Raw genomic sequence first — 16,467 nt, forward strand, 5'->3', positions numbered from 1 at the left:
CCAGCCAAGTACTAAGAAATGTCTTCCTTAGTGTACTATCAGAGAGTAAACATAGGGCTTCCCCAGTGGCGCAGTGGTTAAGAATCCGCCTGACAATGCAGGGGACTCAGGTTCGAGCCCTGGTCCGGGAATATCCCACATGCCGCAGAGCAACTAAGCCCGAGCGCCACAATTACTGAAGCCCGCAGGCCTAGAGCCTGTGCTCCACAACAGGAGAAGCCACCGCAATGAGAAGCCCGCGCACCGCAACAAAGAGTAGCCCCAGCCTGCCGCAACTGGAGAAAGCCTGCACACAGCAACGAAGACCCAGTGCAGCCAAAAAAAAAATAAGAGTAAACATGGGTCTGGGCAAAATAAAATCCTGGGTGTTTTCATAGTTAAAAGGCTAAGTGTGCTTTTCAGGATACATTTTTAATCAAATCAGATTCTATTCTACTTCAGAAAATTATTATACAACAAAAAATCTAATCTCACTTTGTCCTTGTGAAGAGTTTGGGAAACCTCTTTAAATTTATCGTAGTGGTATTCAGTATGTAATTTTTAGCACCCTGATGAAATGATATTAAGTTCAGAGACAAAGCTTCTAGAGAACGAAGGGTGTGTTCATTTTGGTTGCTTTCTGTGTTGTTTTCACACTGCTAGGCACCCTGTGAGCATCTAATAAATCTTCAGTGATGAAGCCCATGGAGAAGCTTGGAATCCAGTTGAATTATTAGGCCATGCCTATCTGGCAGTGGCAAGACTTCAGCTGTGGGCCCTGCCAATCTCTTCATTCTCTCTTTGGCTTGCAGACAGCCCCTTCTGGAGAAGCTGCTCTCAGTTGAAGCAACACTTGATAATCCTTTAAGTGTCTGCATCCATTATGAATACTCTCTTAACTTTTAAACTTTGTGGGTACAATTGCTTGTTTTTCTTAATGCTTTTTGATCCATCAGTAAATACTAATAATAAGTGATTATCTTTGGAAAAGAGGTTAATTTACGTAAAATGTGTTCTTTGACTAGTATGAAGTACTCCTCTGTGTCCAAGATCATGATGATCCAGCCATTGATGTGTGTAAGAAGCTTCTTGGAAAATATCCAAATGTTGATGCTAGATTGTTTATAGGTAAGTAACAAATTCTACAATAACCTTTTTGCTTTAATGTATTAAATATCAGTAATCTTCTTTGCATTAAACTATAGATTAGGGTGCTAGACACCCATTAAGTTATTAGCATGTTTGCTTTATGCGTGTTTGTTAGATACAGTGAAAGGTGTTTCTGTCCTTTTGAGAAGACTTAAGTTATAAAGACAAAGTTTTTTTTTTCATATCTGGGATTAACAGAATTACCCCAAATCATGTTTTACTCGTCAGTCAGACATGAGCCTGTTATTTTTGTTTCTTTAATATTTTCAATCTATGACCTTTTCTGTATCTCATTGATTATAATTGGGAATGAGGGATAGAATTCATTTTTGTAATATTGCAAAAAGAATATTTTTCCAAAAGCCTACAGGCTTATTCTAAAGACTAATTAGAGGTATATTTGCTATTAAATATTGATTAATGTTTACTATTAATGCAAGCACTTAAGAATTAGAAAACTGAAACTAATGAATTTTCAAAGATTAATGATGTAATTTTCTTTTGAGAATGAACAATTTTTTTCTAAATATATTATTATGAATAATAAGAAACATAATGGGTTTTTTGGCTATTTTTAAGTATGATGGTTTCACCTATTTTCTTTTTTTTTTTAATTTAATTTTATTTTTTTATACAGCATGTTTTTAATTAGTTATCCATATTAGTGTATACATGTCAATCCCAATCTCCCAATTCATCCCACCACCAGTGTCCATCACCACCCCATGCCACTTTCCCCCTTGGTGTCCATGAGTTTGTTCTCTACATCTGTGTCTCAAGAGAAACATAATGTTAAAGTATGTTTGTTTAAATTATTAAATCTGCAAGTACTTTTTACTACTCTCTACTATGTATATGTATAATAGAAAATATTTCCAATATTGCATGAATTGTTCACTGCTGTACTTTAAAATTTTTAGGTGGCAAAAAGGTTGGCATTAATCCTAAAATTAACAATTTAATGCCAGGATATGAAGTTGCAAAGTATGATCTTATATGGATTTGTGATAGTGGAATAAGAGGTGAGGTTTTTCTTATTTATTTTGCAGAACTATTCATTCAATGATAAAATGCCAAGAGCAGTCTGAGAATACATTTATCAGTCCTATTTGTTTGCCTAATAAAGTAATTCATTTTATCATTATTTCGTGGTAATATGTCAAGTTATACTTACTAAGATTTTGATGTTTTTTATACTAACCTAGAATGTTACGTGTATGAAAATGTTTTCATTTTGAAGAGAAAATTCCAACTATTAAAAAAAAAAAATAGTCGGGACTTCCCTGATGGCACAGTGGTTAAGAATCCACCTGCCAATGCAGGGGACACGGGTTCAAGCCCTGGTCCGGGAAGATCCCACATGCCGCGGAGCAACGAAGCCCATGCGCCACAACTACTGAAGCCCGCGCGCCTAGAGCCCGTGCTCTGCAACAGGAGAAGCCACCACAGTAAGAGGCCTGCACACCTCAACAAGGAGTAGCCCCCGCTCACTGCAACTAGAGAAAAGCCCACGTGCCGCAACAAAGACCCAATGCAGCCAAAAAAAAAAAAAAATAGTCGTGGTCTGTTATATAGTCTATGAGCTTTTTCTAGGTGTAAGTTTTCCCTTATTCATGTGACATCTTTTACTTTAATCTGTTTGTGGCATGTGCAATGTACTGTCTCATGCAAAGGGACAGAAATTAATAGGTGCATATTTTACTAGAATTACATACATTTATTAGAATACATTCATGGCTTTTTACCTAGCTGATTTTATCAGGAATTATTTCAATAATAATGTTTTCAATTATATTGAAATTACAATGTCAATATCAATATATTGACATTATAATTTGTATTTTTGCATTTTTAAACATTTATACTTACAATAATTTTGGTATTCTATAATATTCTATTATATTCTAATTACCGCAAGTTTTTCAACCTCAACGCTTTTGGGCTGGGTAATTCTTTGTTGTCAGGGCTGTCCTGCAGGGTGGTTAGCAGCATCCCTGGCCCCTACCCACTAGATGCAGTAGTAGCCGCTGTTGGTTGTGACAGCCAGAACTGTCTCTGGACATTGCCAAATGTCCCCTACAGAGCAGCAGTTGAGAACCACTACCCAGACTACCTGTATTTAAGGTCCAAATACACTTTTATACAGTAGATTTAGTTGTTAAATACTTGAAGGAAATAAAAATGAAGTCGTATAAAATGATATGATATTTTTGCTATTTAAAAATGGGGAAATGATTTAAATTTTATCAGCTTGAAATGTGCAAATTTGAAAATTAATAGTGTGGCACTCCTACTTAATTAGATTACAAATCTATCAATTCATGGTCAGAGATTACATTCATTTTTCACATTTGCTATCTTAAGTTATTTACTATCATATATTTGCTATGTTTTCAGTGTATCAATCTCTGTCAAGTATATTCTCATTCAGTTCCAATTAGCAGTTTTGAGAGAGAATATCTCATACCCCCAGAAAGAGGAGGCTCATTCCCTATGGTTGGAATGGAGGAGTCATAGTGAACACTGAGCCCCTTTGACCTCTGCTCCTGTACCTTTTGTACTAGGACATATTGTCCATTATTCCAGTTGGGAGGTTCAGAAACGGACTGTTAAAGTTTTCAAGGTACATCCTGCCCCTGCTACATATTAGGTATGTACCAACCTGCAAGTGTCCAGAATAAATTCACTACCATAAGTTAACCTCTTTGAAATTTTGTATTCTACTCAGAAAAGTGATTGAGATTCATTTTATTAGACCCACATACAAAGAAAAACATTTAAGAATTTAATAACTCATAAATTATATTTTACATTAGTGGGCACTTTACTAAAAGGAAATTTTTTCCTCTCTCCCTCTGCACCTTTTTTTCTTTTGCATCCTAGTGATTCCAGACACACTCACGGACATGGTTAACCAAATGACAGAGAAAGTAGGCCTGGTTCACGGGCTGCCCTATGTAGCAGACAGACAGGGCTTTGCCGCCACACTAGAACAGGTAAGTGCAATGGTTATAAATAATATTCTTGGGCTTCCCTGGTGGCGCAGTGGTTGGGAGTCCGCCTGCCAAGGCAGGGGACACGGGTTTGTGCCCCGGTCCGGGAGGATCCCACATGCTGCGGAGTGGCTTGGCCTGTGGGCCATTGGGCCTGTGCTCCGCGGTGGGAGATGCCACAGCAGTGAGAGGCCCGCATAAAAATGTATTAAATAATATTCTTGTTATCAGATCCCTAATCTCCCAGAAGCTTGAGACTATGCTGAGAGTTGGGATGAGCTACCTGAAGTTAACTGTATTAAGTCTATGGGTTCTACGTTTTTGGCTTCAACCAACCATAGGTCGAAAATATTCGGAAAAAAAAATTCCAGAAAGTTACAAAAAGCAAAGTGTAAATTTGCCTTGCACCAGCAACTGTTTACATAGCATTTACATTGTATTTACAACTCTTTACATAGTATTTACATCTCTTTACTTTGCATTTACATTGTATTTACAACTCTTTACATAGCATTTACATTGTATTAGGTATTATAAGTAATCTGACAGGTGTAGATAATACGCACATAGCATCGGTGGATTTTGATACAGGGCTCCTGGAACCAATTCCCCTAGGATACAGAGAGATGACTAATTACAAAAGGCAGCATATCTAAGATGTAAATAATAAATAGGTTTTATATCTGATAAGTTGGGTGATGACCATTTAATTCTACCGTTAATTTAGTAGTTTGCATTTCTCATTACTTCAAAGCACATCTAGGAAAAGGGCAGTAAAATGGAAGACAGAATATTAGTATCCACCCTATTTATGAAAAATACATTGAAAAATGGGGAAGTTGGGAAGCTCAGTGACACCGGCAGGAAATAGCTAGCTATATAAAAGGACACAAGAAAAGGAATTAAGAAATAGGATTGTTCTATTGGTTGATGTACCTATAAATATTGTGTGTATGAATGTACGCATGTGTGTAGCCACATGCATACATATACACATATACATGTACGTACGTATACCTATATATGTAGATGTGTGTATATCTACATGAACATTCTGAAAACAACACATTAAATATTAATATTTTATATGAAGTGAGTGATATTTTTTACCTGTCTGATTCAAATCCAAATTAAGTTTTACTTCAGTAAATCTTTAAATCTTGGAGTTTTAGAGAAGACAGTATTTATTTGAGAATAAAATATACTTTTCCCTCCTAGAAGTAAATACTTCTTTGTAATGGTGATAATAACAAGTGTAGTCAATCAAATAAGAAATTATTGACTGCTTGCTATATGTAAATATTACTTTGTACCACTTTTTATTCAGGTAATTTATGTAAGAATAATAGAATATTCACCCAATCATACTGAAATTCATTAGGAAAAAGAATTTATAAACATCATACTTTTAACATAAAATTCTAATTGTATACATACGTTTTTGGCTTTGTTTTGGCAGGTGTATTTTGGAACCTCTCATCCAAGGTCCTATATCTCTGCCAATGTCACTGGTTTCAAATGTGTGACGGGAATGTCTTGTTTAATGAGAAAGGATGTGTTAGATCAAGCAGGAGGGCTTATAGCTTTTGCTCAGTACATTGCTGAAGATTACTTTATGGCCAAAGCAATAGCTGACCGGTAAGAAAACTAAATTAAATTAGGCTGTTACATTTTTGGTTCCTAACTTCTGTTGGTTTACTCTGTTTGTTAAACCCATGGATTAAGAGCTATTTTATTTTATTTTTTGCTAGTGAGTACAGAATAGTTTAATACTTTTAGAATGTAATTCCTATTAATTATTCAGTTATGTACTAATGAAGCAAATAAATGTTCTAATTTCTCTACATTCTTCAAATTAATGTGGTTTCTAGAGCAGTATGGAGTTTCCTTAAAAAAACTAAAAATAGAGTTACCATATGATCCTGTAATCCCACTCCTGGGTATATATCTGGAGAAAACACTAATTTGAAGATACATGCACCCCAATGTTCATAGCAGCACTATTTGCAATAGCCAAGACATGGAAGCAACATAAATGCACATCAACAGATGAATAGATAAAGAAGATGTGGTCTGAATATACAATGGACTATTACTCAGTCATAAAAAACAATGAAATAATGTCATTTGCAGCAACGTGGATGGACCTAGAGATTATATTAAGTGAAGTCAGACAGAGAAAGACAAATATCATATAATATCACTTATAGATGGAATCTAAAAAAACAATACAAATGAACTTATTTACAAAACAGAAATAAATTCACAGACATAGAAACCAAACTTATGTTTACCAACGAGGATAGGAGGGGTGGGGGAGATAACTCAGGAGTTTGGGGTTAACATATATGCACTATATAAAACAGGTAAACAACAAGGACCTACTGTATAGCATACAGATACATACACACTGAATCACTTTGCTGTACACTTGAAAGTAACACAACATAGTAAATTAATGTTATACTATACTTCAATTTAAAAATAAAATAAATACATTTAAACCCTAAAAAAAAAACTGCATGGTTTGAAGTTATTAAATTGAAGCTTCTCTGTGATTATAAATTTTCATTATTATGGATGTAAATTTTTATGTGTTTTAGAAGAATTAAAAATGTCAGTGCAGTCATAAGCCGGTAGGTGAAAATTTAAAGAATATGATTTCAGATTTTGAAATTTCTCAGTAGATTATTTCATACCTTGCTAAGAAGCCACCTAATGATTCACATGATTGGCTTAATAACATTTCTCGTATCACACAGTGACACTCATTTGCTTTTTTAAAGGGGGTCATTTCCTTGTCTGATAATTTACTAAAGATGTGAAGTATGTTTTTAAACTTCTCTCCTGATGGTGTTAATGTGGTCCATGGTTTCATAGCGTTTCTCATGAGATACAGAATACCACTTTTGGTTTCACACCCTGCCCTTTTTTTTTGATTAATAGTGTTCAGAGACTAAACTATTAAATACAGGACCCACTCTATTTAGTGCTTTCAGAATGTCTGTATTTTAAGTTTATTAAACTGTGAACTGAGGGGTTGTTCCTTCCATTTCTTAGGCGGTACTATCATGGGCCTCTGTAATGACTAAAATGTGTACAAGTATGATATACCCTACGTAGGGTGCTATCCTGGGACGAGGCTCACCCTGAACACTGACAGTTGCTCACTTTTTTTTTTAATTAAAATATAGTTGATTTACAGTATTATATAGTTTTAGGTATACAACATAGTGATTCAGTATTTTTATAAATTATACTCCATTTAAAGTTATAGCAAAATAATGACTGTATTTCCCTGTGCTGTGCAATATATCCTTGTTGCCTATTTTATACAAGGTAGTTTATATCTCTTGATCCTCTTCCCCTATCTTACCCCTTGCTCCTTCCATCTCCCCACTGGTAACCACTAGTTCTCTAAGTCTGTGAGTCTTTTCTTTTTTGTTTAGTCATTCATTTGTTTTAGTTTTTAGATTCCACATATAAGTGATAACAGACTGTTTGTCTTTCTCTGTCTCACTTATTTCACTAAGCATAATACCCTCTAGGTCCATGCACATTGTTGCAAATAACAGGATTTCATTCTTTTTTTATGACTGAGTCATATTCTAGTGTGTGTGTGTGTGTGTGTGTGTGTACTTCCATATCTTGGCTACTGAAATGACGCTTCTTACTCTTTATAGGGATGAATAAATGCATAATCAGTCATGCTTGCATGTGTTCATCATCATAGCTCATTTTATAATTGTCTTAATTTTCAGAGGTTGGAGGTTTGCCATGTCCACTCAAGTTGCAATGCAAAACTCTGGCTCGTATTCAATTTCTCAGTTTCAATCCAGAATGATCAGGTAAATCAGCTGGATTTCTTCTTTTTATACTTTATTAAAAGAAAAGGGGAAGGGAGAGTAATTTTTACATGGTTTTAACTTGGTTTTAACAAAAAAACTAAAAGTCAGATTTTTATTTCCAGAAAAGAGAGGTTAACTTCCTTATTAAAATAAATTTGTCTAAGTATATTTTCTTTCCTTTGTAACACTGAAAGCTTTCAAAAAAGAGGTGTTGAGACTTTGAATTTTTTATGCCAATCTCTATTTTCTAACTTTCTACCCTTTGAATTTTATGATCTTTATTCATCAGAGTATAGGCCATACAAATGAATTGATAGACTTTTTTCTTTGAGATACTAAATAAAAATAGAAAAGAGATTCATTAAATACTCTTTAAAGTTTATATAAAAGGCTTTTATATAACAGGATAAAATGCTGATCATTTTGAGAAAAATTGATTAGTCTTGTAACCAGGCTGTTGTTTAAAGAAAAATCCCTTTTTGTTTGTTTGTTTAAGGTGGACCAAATTGCGAATTAACATGCTTCCTGCAACAATAATTTGTGAGCCAATTTCAGAATGCTTTGTTGCCAGTTTAATTATTGGATGGGCAGCCCACCATGTATTCAGATGGGATATTATGGTATTTTTCATGTGTCATTGCCTGGCATGGTTTATATTTGACTACATTCAACTCAGGGGTGTCCAGGTATGTGGATAGGCTTGGGAAAGTTGGCAGTCATTTGGTGGAACTAAAACACTTTTGATTTAGAAGAAGTTGAAGAAAATCTATCTGAGCCATTCTTCAGCCTCCCAGTGAAGGTTAAAATCAGGTTTAAGCATTACTTTCCTTAGTGGAACGTGGACACAAAATGGAACTTGATTTTCAACTTTCAGCTGATTATACAATCACTTTTATTAAGGCTCAAAAAAAAAGAATGATGTTAAGCAAATCAACAAGTCTTCAAACTAAGAATATGTTAGGATAGCAGTTATTTTAATGCTGCTTTTCTTCCTAATTAACATTTCCTTAACCAATATAGCATGACAGTTGAATTATCTTAAGAAGCAGACTTGACTTTATATAGTGTATTTAAAAGAGTGAAATTGAAGAATTTCATTTCTTAAACTGTGTCTTCAGTCTGACAGTCCATAATTTATTTTTTTAATTCCTAGGGTGGCACACTGTGTTTTTCAAAACTTGATTATGCTGTAGCTTGGTTCATCCGTGAATCCATGACAATATACATTTTTTTGTCGGCATTATGGGACCCAACGATAAGCTGGAGAACTGGTCGCTACAGACTGCGCTGTGGAGGCACAGCCGAGGAAATCCTAGATGTCTAACTACAGCTTTGTGACTGTACATAAGGAAAAAAAGAGGATTATAAATTATGTTTATATAAATGCTTTTAAAAAATCTACCTTCAGTAGTTTTATCACATGTATGTTTTGGTATCTGTTCTCTAATTTATTTTGCATGGCACTTGTATCTGTGAAAAGGAAAGAAAAGAAAAAAAAACACATCTGTAGTCTTGGCCAAATCGTTATACTTTATTTTGTGGAAGTAGAGAATCAAGAGAATTGGTTCTAGGAACCTGGGTTCGGTTTTTGTTGTTGGTTGTTTGTTTACTTTTTAAAAATACATAAATAAATAAATCTATCTATATATATATGAATGTTCTGCAACAAACACTATGACAGTATCCTTCAGTAGAGAAAGTTTCTTATTGGTGAGTACACTCATTTAGAATATGTATGGGATGGCAACAGCTTTGTTTGGGGGGCTCGAAAAGACCAGAAGGTGCAGTCCCTTTTCATGTCTAAAGTGAAAGGTTTAATGCAGTGAACTGCCTGCAGTGAGGTACTAACTGAGAAACTTTTTCATGCTTTATGCCTACCTCTTGTAGTCGTTGCAGAGGAAATATAAACTGTAATATGGTAGCTAGGCCTTGCAAAAACAAATGGAAAAACTTTAAAAATAATAATAACAAAAAAGCTGGAGTCTAGTATTTATATGAATCTGTGAGAAATATTTTTTCGGTCTCACCGCAACGAACCAAAAGTGGTTGAGTTTGGTTTTTAATTGTAGCCATGTCTTGAAGGCATCTTTTTGACCAACTCTTGTTGGTTCTGTCTTGAACCATTGTTAATCACTGTGCTGGTAAGTCTTTCCTTCCCTGCTCCTCACCTGACCCATCCCATCTTTCCTTAACTTTTTGCAGGGGGTGGGGTGGGGGGTTTGTTTTAGTGTGAATGGATGTTTTGATAGTTGTGAGGAAAAATGCATTTCAGACACATTTCACACATGAGCTATTTTCTTACACGGTCTGTCTTATTGTTAAAAAAGAATGTAATTTCATGATACAGGTATTTAATATCTTTTTTAAGTAAATAAATATTCTAGCCATCAATAAATAAATTGCAGTAGAGTATTAAGAGGGGACAGGATGAGTTTTACTCTTAAAATTAATCAGTATCCAACTAGGTCTGTGTGTGTGTGTGTGTGTGTGTGTTTTGTTTTGTTTTGTTTTTTAATTTACTATTACTGTTAGTCTAGTCTTATTTAAATTGGATTTTTGTATTCCAGTTTGTATGACAAAATAGACTAGAGCAGTTCTGGTTGTAAATGCATGCTGTATTTCACTCTTCTCTCCCCATGATGCCGCTGAACTCGCTTGTCAGGTTGTGCTTAACTTGTGGTGAGCTGGACTTGTTTTTGTTTAAAAGAAAAAAAAGGAATAGGCAGAAATGTAAGGGACAGTGCATAAGCCTTTCATTTTTCTTTTCTTTTTTTTTTTTTTTTGTAGTGGACGTTTTGCTCTTTCTTCAGGATTGGATGGCATGTTGTCCATATGAATGCCTGCTGCAGGGCTGACACTGGCAATATGGCAGCTTCAAACTCTTAAGTTACTGCAATTTCCATGTCAAAGCATAATGTGTCACATATTAGCAATAACTACATATTTATAAAAAATGGACACTTTTTCACTGAGCCAATTTCATTTAATTGTCTAATGAGTATATACATGGTTTAAATTGCAGTATATCTGTAAATGGGTGTATACTGAGTGTACACAGTATATACAAGCTTTCTCTGGGCCAAACTGTTTCATTCAGTTTTTCCGTTTTGTTTTTTTTTTTTTTTTTGCCTTATGATGAATTTGTTTGAAGGGCATTTTCTTCATGAACAAAGGCTTTGATGCATACTCCTTTCTACGTGAAACGGGGGTAGTATTGTTCCCTGAGGAAAGTTGCATAGCGAAAACCAGTCTAGTTGTGACCCACTCTGTTTATTTTTTTAAGTCAGTATCATGCAAGCTGAATTTTGCTGACCGTGTTTGTAATTTGTTGGTTTGTTTAACGAAGTTTGGTTGATGCCATCCTTTGCACTGCTGAAGTGAAATCTTGCTTATTCCTTAGCTTTTTGCTGATCTCGGTATGGGCAGTGTAACAACAAAACCCAAATGGCTGGACAGACTTCTTGTGTTTGTAAATATAAAAAATGACTGTTCTGTATATGTGTGTTTTTAATGTGGTAGTGGAGTATTTCCTTCCAGTGAAGCTTCACTTAACCAGACAGAGTGACTCTTTGTTTAGCAAGTTTAGAGCAATGATAAAATGGCAAGAAATAATATAAATGTTATTATAATGATGAAGAAAGCATCACAGCAGAACTGTAGGAGTCCAAATTTAATAAACTGTCTAAAAAAAAACACCAAGTGTCTAGAATATACCATGTTTATTATTTAAAATCATTGTCTTAAGTTTTTTGTTCAAAAAATAAAACTTTGAATACAATCAAAACATTAGCAATAATGTATTTTCATTTCTTGTCTTTTATATTTTTATAAATAATCTAACATGTTCCACCATTCACAGCAGAATTATTTGAAGAATTCTGTAGTGTTAATTTTGAAATCGTCCCTCTACCCATGCTACAGGTGAGATGTATAACTTAAAAGTCAGGCTTTTCTGTATTGGTTGCATGTTAGAATCACCAGTAGAACTTAAAAAAAATACAGATGCCTGGGCCCTGCCTGCAGAGTCTGGTTTAATTATTCTGGGTGGAGCCTGAGCACTGCTCTTTGCTCTGTGCAAGGAGATTTGAGAAGCTCTGGCCCATTATAACATTTAGAAAAGACTCAGTCGTCCTTTAGTCCCCTCTCGCCTGCGCTTACAACCTGAACTCAGCCTTTGAGATCTTACCACCCCAATGGCGAGGAAAGGCAGATCCAAGGAAAGGAAAGGAATGGCTTTGCTGCTGGACATCTAACAGAGAAACAGACTACGTGTCATCCCACACACTGTCCAGGGTCAGGCTCCTCCCAAGCTTAGAGGCACCCCCAGGCCTGTTTTACCACCAGCCCGTGAGAGAAGAATGCTCCTATGGAGAGCTCGTCCCAGGGGAGAAAGACTCTAGAAGGGGTTTGGCTGTGGCCTGCCAGGGGCCCCACTCCTAGCACCTTGACCCAGTAAACAAGCTCTTTCCTCCTGGTTTGTAAAGTATGCTTCTAACACTAACATTTAAGAAACGATCAACAAAAAGTTGGTGTAAGTCTTTTAGAGTTTTATAGCTAGGCAAACTTTGAAAAGCCCTTGCCCTTATTTTAGAGTGAAAAGCTGAGACACCCACTGTGAAAGCTGTGGTCACAGAGGGTAGGTGGACAGTTGTCGGCTGAGCTGGGTGTAGCCCCTGCATCTATCAGGTCCCAGCATCATCGGTCACTCCACTAGATCCTGTTGTTTAAAATTCTGCCTACAACAGCTTTAAAACTCAGTATATAAACCTTAAAATTTTTTAAAAAGCCATAATTTCAATAACCATCTATATTCCAACTCTTAACATTGTTTTAGAGAACCAGATTCAAACCTGCCAAACAGGAATAATTATAAAGCTAGTTTAAGGTAAATGCTTTACATATATTATTTGATAGATAAGATTAGTACATACCACAAACTGTTAATGTTTATGAAAATAGTTAAGACATTTCCTTCTCATGTTTAGTAGGATATAGTGTTTGGATTATTTATTCATTTCAAGTTATAGTTTATGACTACACCAACTTCTTTTTGTTGGAAAGGAAACAAACATTGCAAAATGGTGAGCAGTTATCCCTGCAGAGCTGCAAGGAATGCGTTTGAGTAATTTGCCTTAAAAATACTAATATCTGGGGGCTTCCCTGGTGGTGCAGTGGTTGAGAGTTCGCCTGCCGATGCAGGGGATGCGGGTTCATGCCCCGGTCCGGGAAGATCCCACGTGCCGCGGAGCGGCTGGGCCCATGAGCCATGGCCGCTGAGCCTGCCCATCCAGAGCCTGTGCTCCACAACGGGAGAGGCCATAACAGTGAGAGGCCTGCGTACTGGGAAAAAAAACAAAAAAAAACAAAAAACCTAATATATGCAAGATACCTTACAATCACTATCTCCACATTTTCTAAAAACAAATAAAAATGTATAACTTTAACAGTTTCCTAAGCAGCTACTTGCCTAAGAACCAAAATATGCTAAACACTTTACACGACCCCTGCCCTGTCCTGGGAGAGATTGGCAGAGACTGTGGGTAGTGTCATGTGCTCTGCTGTTTAGTCGATTCATCATTAAGACATCCGTGCTAACAGCATGGACTTGTAATTAAACAATTTAAGGATATCATTTCTTTATACCAGGACTGGAAGTATCTGTTCTGCCCCCACTGCTGCCTCCACACCTCTCATTGCCACCTTGTTTCCATTGTTTTCTTACCCTTGTCATCAGCCCTGGAACCTCCGTCATCTTCCCTCATGGCTGACCAACACCAGGCCAGTGGAAGGAACATAGGCAGGATATTAGAGAATTATGCAGACCATTGACAGGCTGCTCTGGAGCACGGAAAAGAGTAGGCTTGGAAGTGGAGACTTGGGAGTCCTTTCCATAGACGTGATAGTTGAAGACAATGAATGTGATAACCAAAGATAGAGTGTCAATGGACGAGAATCTTGGGGACCTATTTAGACATACAATGGGAGAAAAGCATCCAGGGAAAGAGGCTGCCAATGTGGAGTCAGACAGCCTTCTGGTAGCTATGGGATTTAGGGCAGTTTACTTAATCTTTCTGAGCCTACGTTTATTAACCATGTGGAAATGGGGAGCTAATGCATATAAAGTGATGGTTAGCTCCTCTCCCCTTTCAAAGAAGAAGTAGTGAAACGAGTGCCACGGGTGCCTTAGAGAGGTTTCAAGAAGGAAGTGGTCAGGGGGGTCATGGACGAAAAGGAACGATGGCTGGTGAGTTCAGGAGCAGACATACTTCCTGCAGGGGCACCAATGCTGTTGGATTTCAGGCCATTGTGAATCGTCGCATAATGATAGGTGAAGTGTCAGCATGTGAGAACATAGCTTCTTTATGGATGGTCTGTCTTGTTTTACATTATACTCTCTTCAGGGAAAGAGAAAAGGGTGGGATGTTCAGATAGAGCCAGAAATCGCTCCTGACCCTGAGAGTAACCATTGTGCCCAAAAAAGTTGTAAGAATGGCTGCTCTGGGAATTCCCTGGCGGTCTGGTGGTTAGGACTCCATGATTTCAATACTGAGGGCCTGGGTTCAATCCCTGGTTGGGGAACTAAGGTCCTGCAAGCTGTGTGGCATGGCCACAAAAAACCCAAAAACAAAAAACATGGCTGTTCAGTAGAGTGGAAGGAGCAGAAGTCAGATCATTGGGATTTAAGGAGCATGTGAGGAAGAAATGAAAGCTATGGGCACAGATATTTGGAAATTGCAACAGTGAAGTATTGATACATGCCACAACACAACCTTGGAAACATTATGCTAAGTAAAAGAAGTCAGATACAAAAGGCTACATACTGTATGATTCCACTTGTATGCAATGTCCAGAGTAGGCAAATCCATGGGGACAGGAAGTAGATTAGTAGTTGCCAGAGGCTGGAGGATGGGAGGAAAGAGGACTCCTAACAGATTCAGGGTTTCTTTTTGGAATGATAGAAGTGTTTTGCAATTCGATAGTGATGATTGTTGCACAACAACAAAACAAACAAGAAAGCACCTCTGAATTGTACATTTTAAAAGGCAAATCTTACGGTATGGGAATTATATCTCAATTTTTTAAATAAAGAAAAAATAAAAGTCACTGTTAATGTATTATTTCCTTCCAGTGTGCTGACACGTATTGCCGAAATGTTTCAAGAGAGGTTGTGTGTAAATGCTCGTTACTTGGCATTCTTGCTAGAACTCGGGACTGCCATTTTCTAAATCTTTTTAAATTTGACAGATGAAAATATTGTACCTCATCGTCTAATTTATAGATTTTTAAGTGACTGGTTATGATTGAGTATTCTTTATTTATGTATGATTTTTAGCCACTGAAATTTCTTCCACTTCTTAACCTTATTTACCTGAGAGTCTTAAGGCTTTCCTATTGCTTATTACACACCTCTTTTCTTTTTAACCATATGAAACAATTTACATTGCCAACCAGAACACACGGCTAAAATCTTTGCCTTTCGGATATTTCCCCAAGGCAAGACGGGGTAGGCATGGAAATAATTGGTTAACATTTGTGCAACTAAATGGCCCACACAGGTGTCCAGATCAAAGATCAGTTTTCCCAAATGTTATTTCCCTCCCTCTTTTAGCACAAAACCCTTTTCAGTTCTGAAGTAACATTATTTTCAGAGTCTACATATATTTACATTTCTGAAATAAGGCTTACTTAAAGCTTTTGGGTGTGAGCCATGGCCGCTGAGCCTGCGCGTCCGGAGCCTGTGCTCCGCAATGGGAGAGGCCACAACAGTGAGAGGCCCGCGTACCGCAAAAAAAATAAAAATAAAAAAAGCTTTTGGGTACTGTTTTTCCAATACATTTCTGAACTTTATTTGCTAGTATTTTATGAAATATTTTCTAGGCTGTAGAGTGAGGTTATGCTAACTACATAGTCAATTGGCCTTTTATTTTTTTTCTTTTTTAATCTATGCTCTAGAAAAAAAATTTATTTAGCTAGGAATTATCTGTTCCTTGAAAGCTTGAAAGAATTTATCATTAAAACTTTAGGGGCCTGGCACTTCAATAACATTTTCGGTTTATTTCATTGGTAATAGTTCATACTTTCTACATTTTTTTAAAAGTCAGTTTTAGTCAGTTACACCATAGAGATGCACATAGCATTTTCATAATTCTTTACAAACTCTTTCTGGCCAGATATGCTGTTGTCCAGGAGGTTTGCGGCCCCTGTGCCAATTGAACTTGGGCCTCTGTGATCTGAGAGCTGAGTGGCAGGCAAAGCCATCATCGCTCCTGTGACACCAGTATCCTTTTAATATGAAGAAAAGCTGACCGACCTAGTTACTCTTCCTCTTAAAAAGCTTGAATGGCTTGGTGTGACCTTCAGGATAAAGCTCAAGTTTTTCTCACGCAGAGGCCATTTAAGTTAGGTCCCTGCCAATCCCTCCAGTCTTGTCCCTTGCCACTTGCCTAGCCCATTCATATAAACTCTCCTGGTAGTAAACTTCCTGTAGCTTCCCTGAC

The 16,467-nt window shown here is 36.7% G+C and overlaps 1 protein-coding gene across 2 annotated transcripts in view; it reads left to right on the forward strand.

The window, feature by feature from the left end:
- UGCG (UDP-glucose ceramide glucosyltransferase) overlaps positions 1 to 11,753 on the forward strand; it is a 36,533-nt gene extending 24,780 nt beyond the window's left edge. The window contains exons 3-9 of one of the 2 annotated variants that reach the window (XM_004324628.4): positions 1,005 to 1,107; positions 2,049 to 2,150; positions 4,012 to 4,124; positions 5,581 to 5,759; positions 7,883 to 7,969; positions 8,466 to 8,655; positions 9,123 to 11,753. In XM_004324628.4, the coding sequence (XP_004324676.1) occupies positions 1,005 to 1,107; positions 2,049 to 2,150; positions 4,012 to 4,124; positions 5,581 to 5,759; positions 7,883 to 7,969; positions 8,466 to 8,655; positions 9,123 to 9,293 (945 nt within the window). In that variant the 3' untranslated portion in view covers positions 9,294 to 11,753. The remainder of the gene's footprint in view (positions 1 to 1,004; positions 1,108 to 2,048; positions 2,151 to 4,011; positions 4,125 to 5,580; positions 5,760 to 7,882; positions 7,970 to 8,465; positions 8,656 to 9,122) is intronic. The other variant, XM_073806405.1, reaches the window with a different exon arrangement.
- Positions 11,754 to 16,467: the final 4,714 nt, after the last annotated feature.

This window comes from Tursiops truncatus, chromosome 6 (assembly GCF_011762595.2).
Source record: "Tursiops truncatus isolate mTurTru1 chromosome 6, mTurTru1.mat.Y, whole genome shotgun sequence".
NCBI lineage: Eukaryota > Metazoa > Chordata > Mammalia > Artiodactyla > Delphinidae > Tursiops > Tursiops truncatus.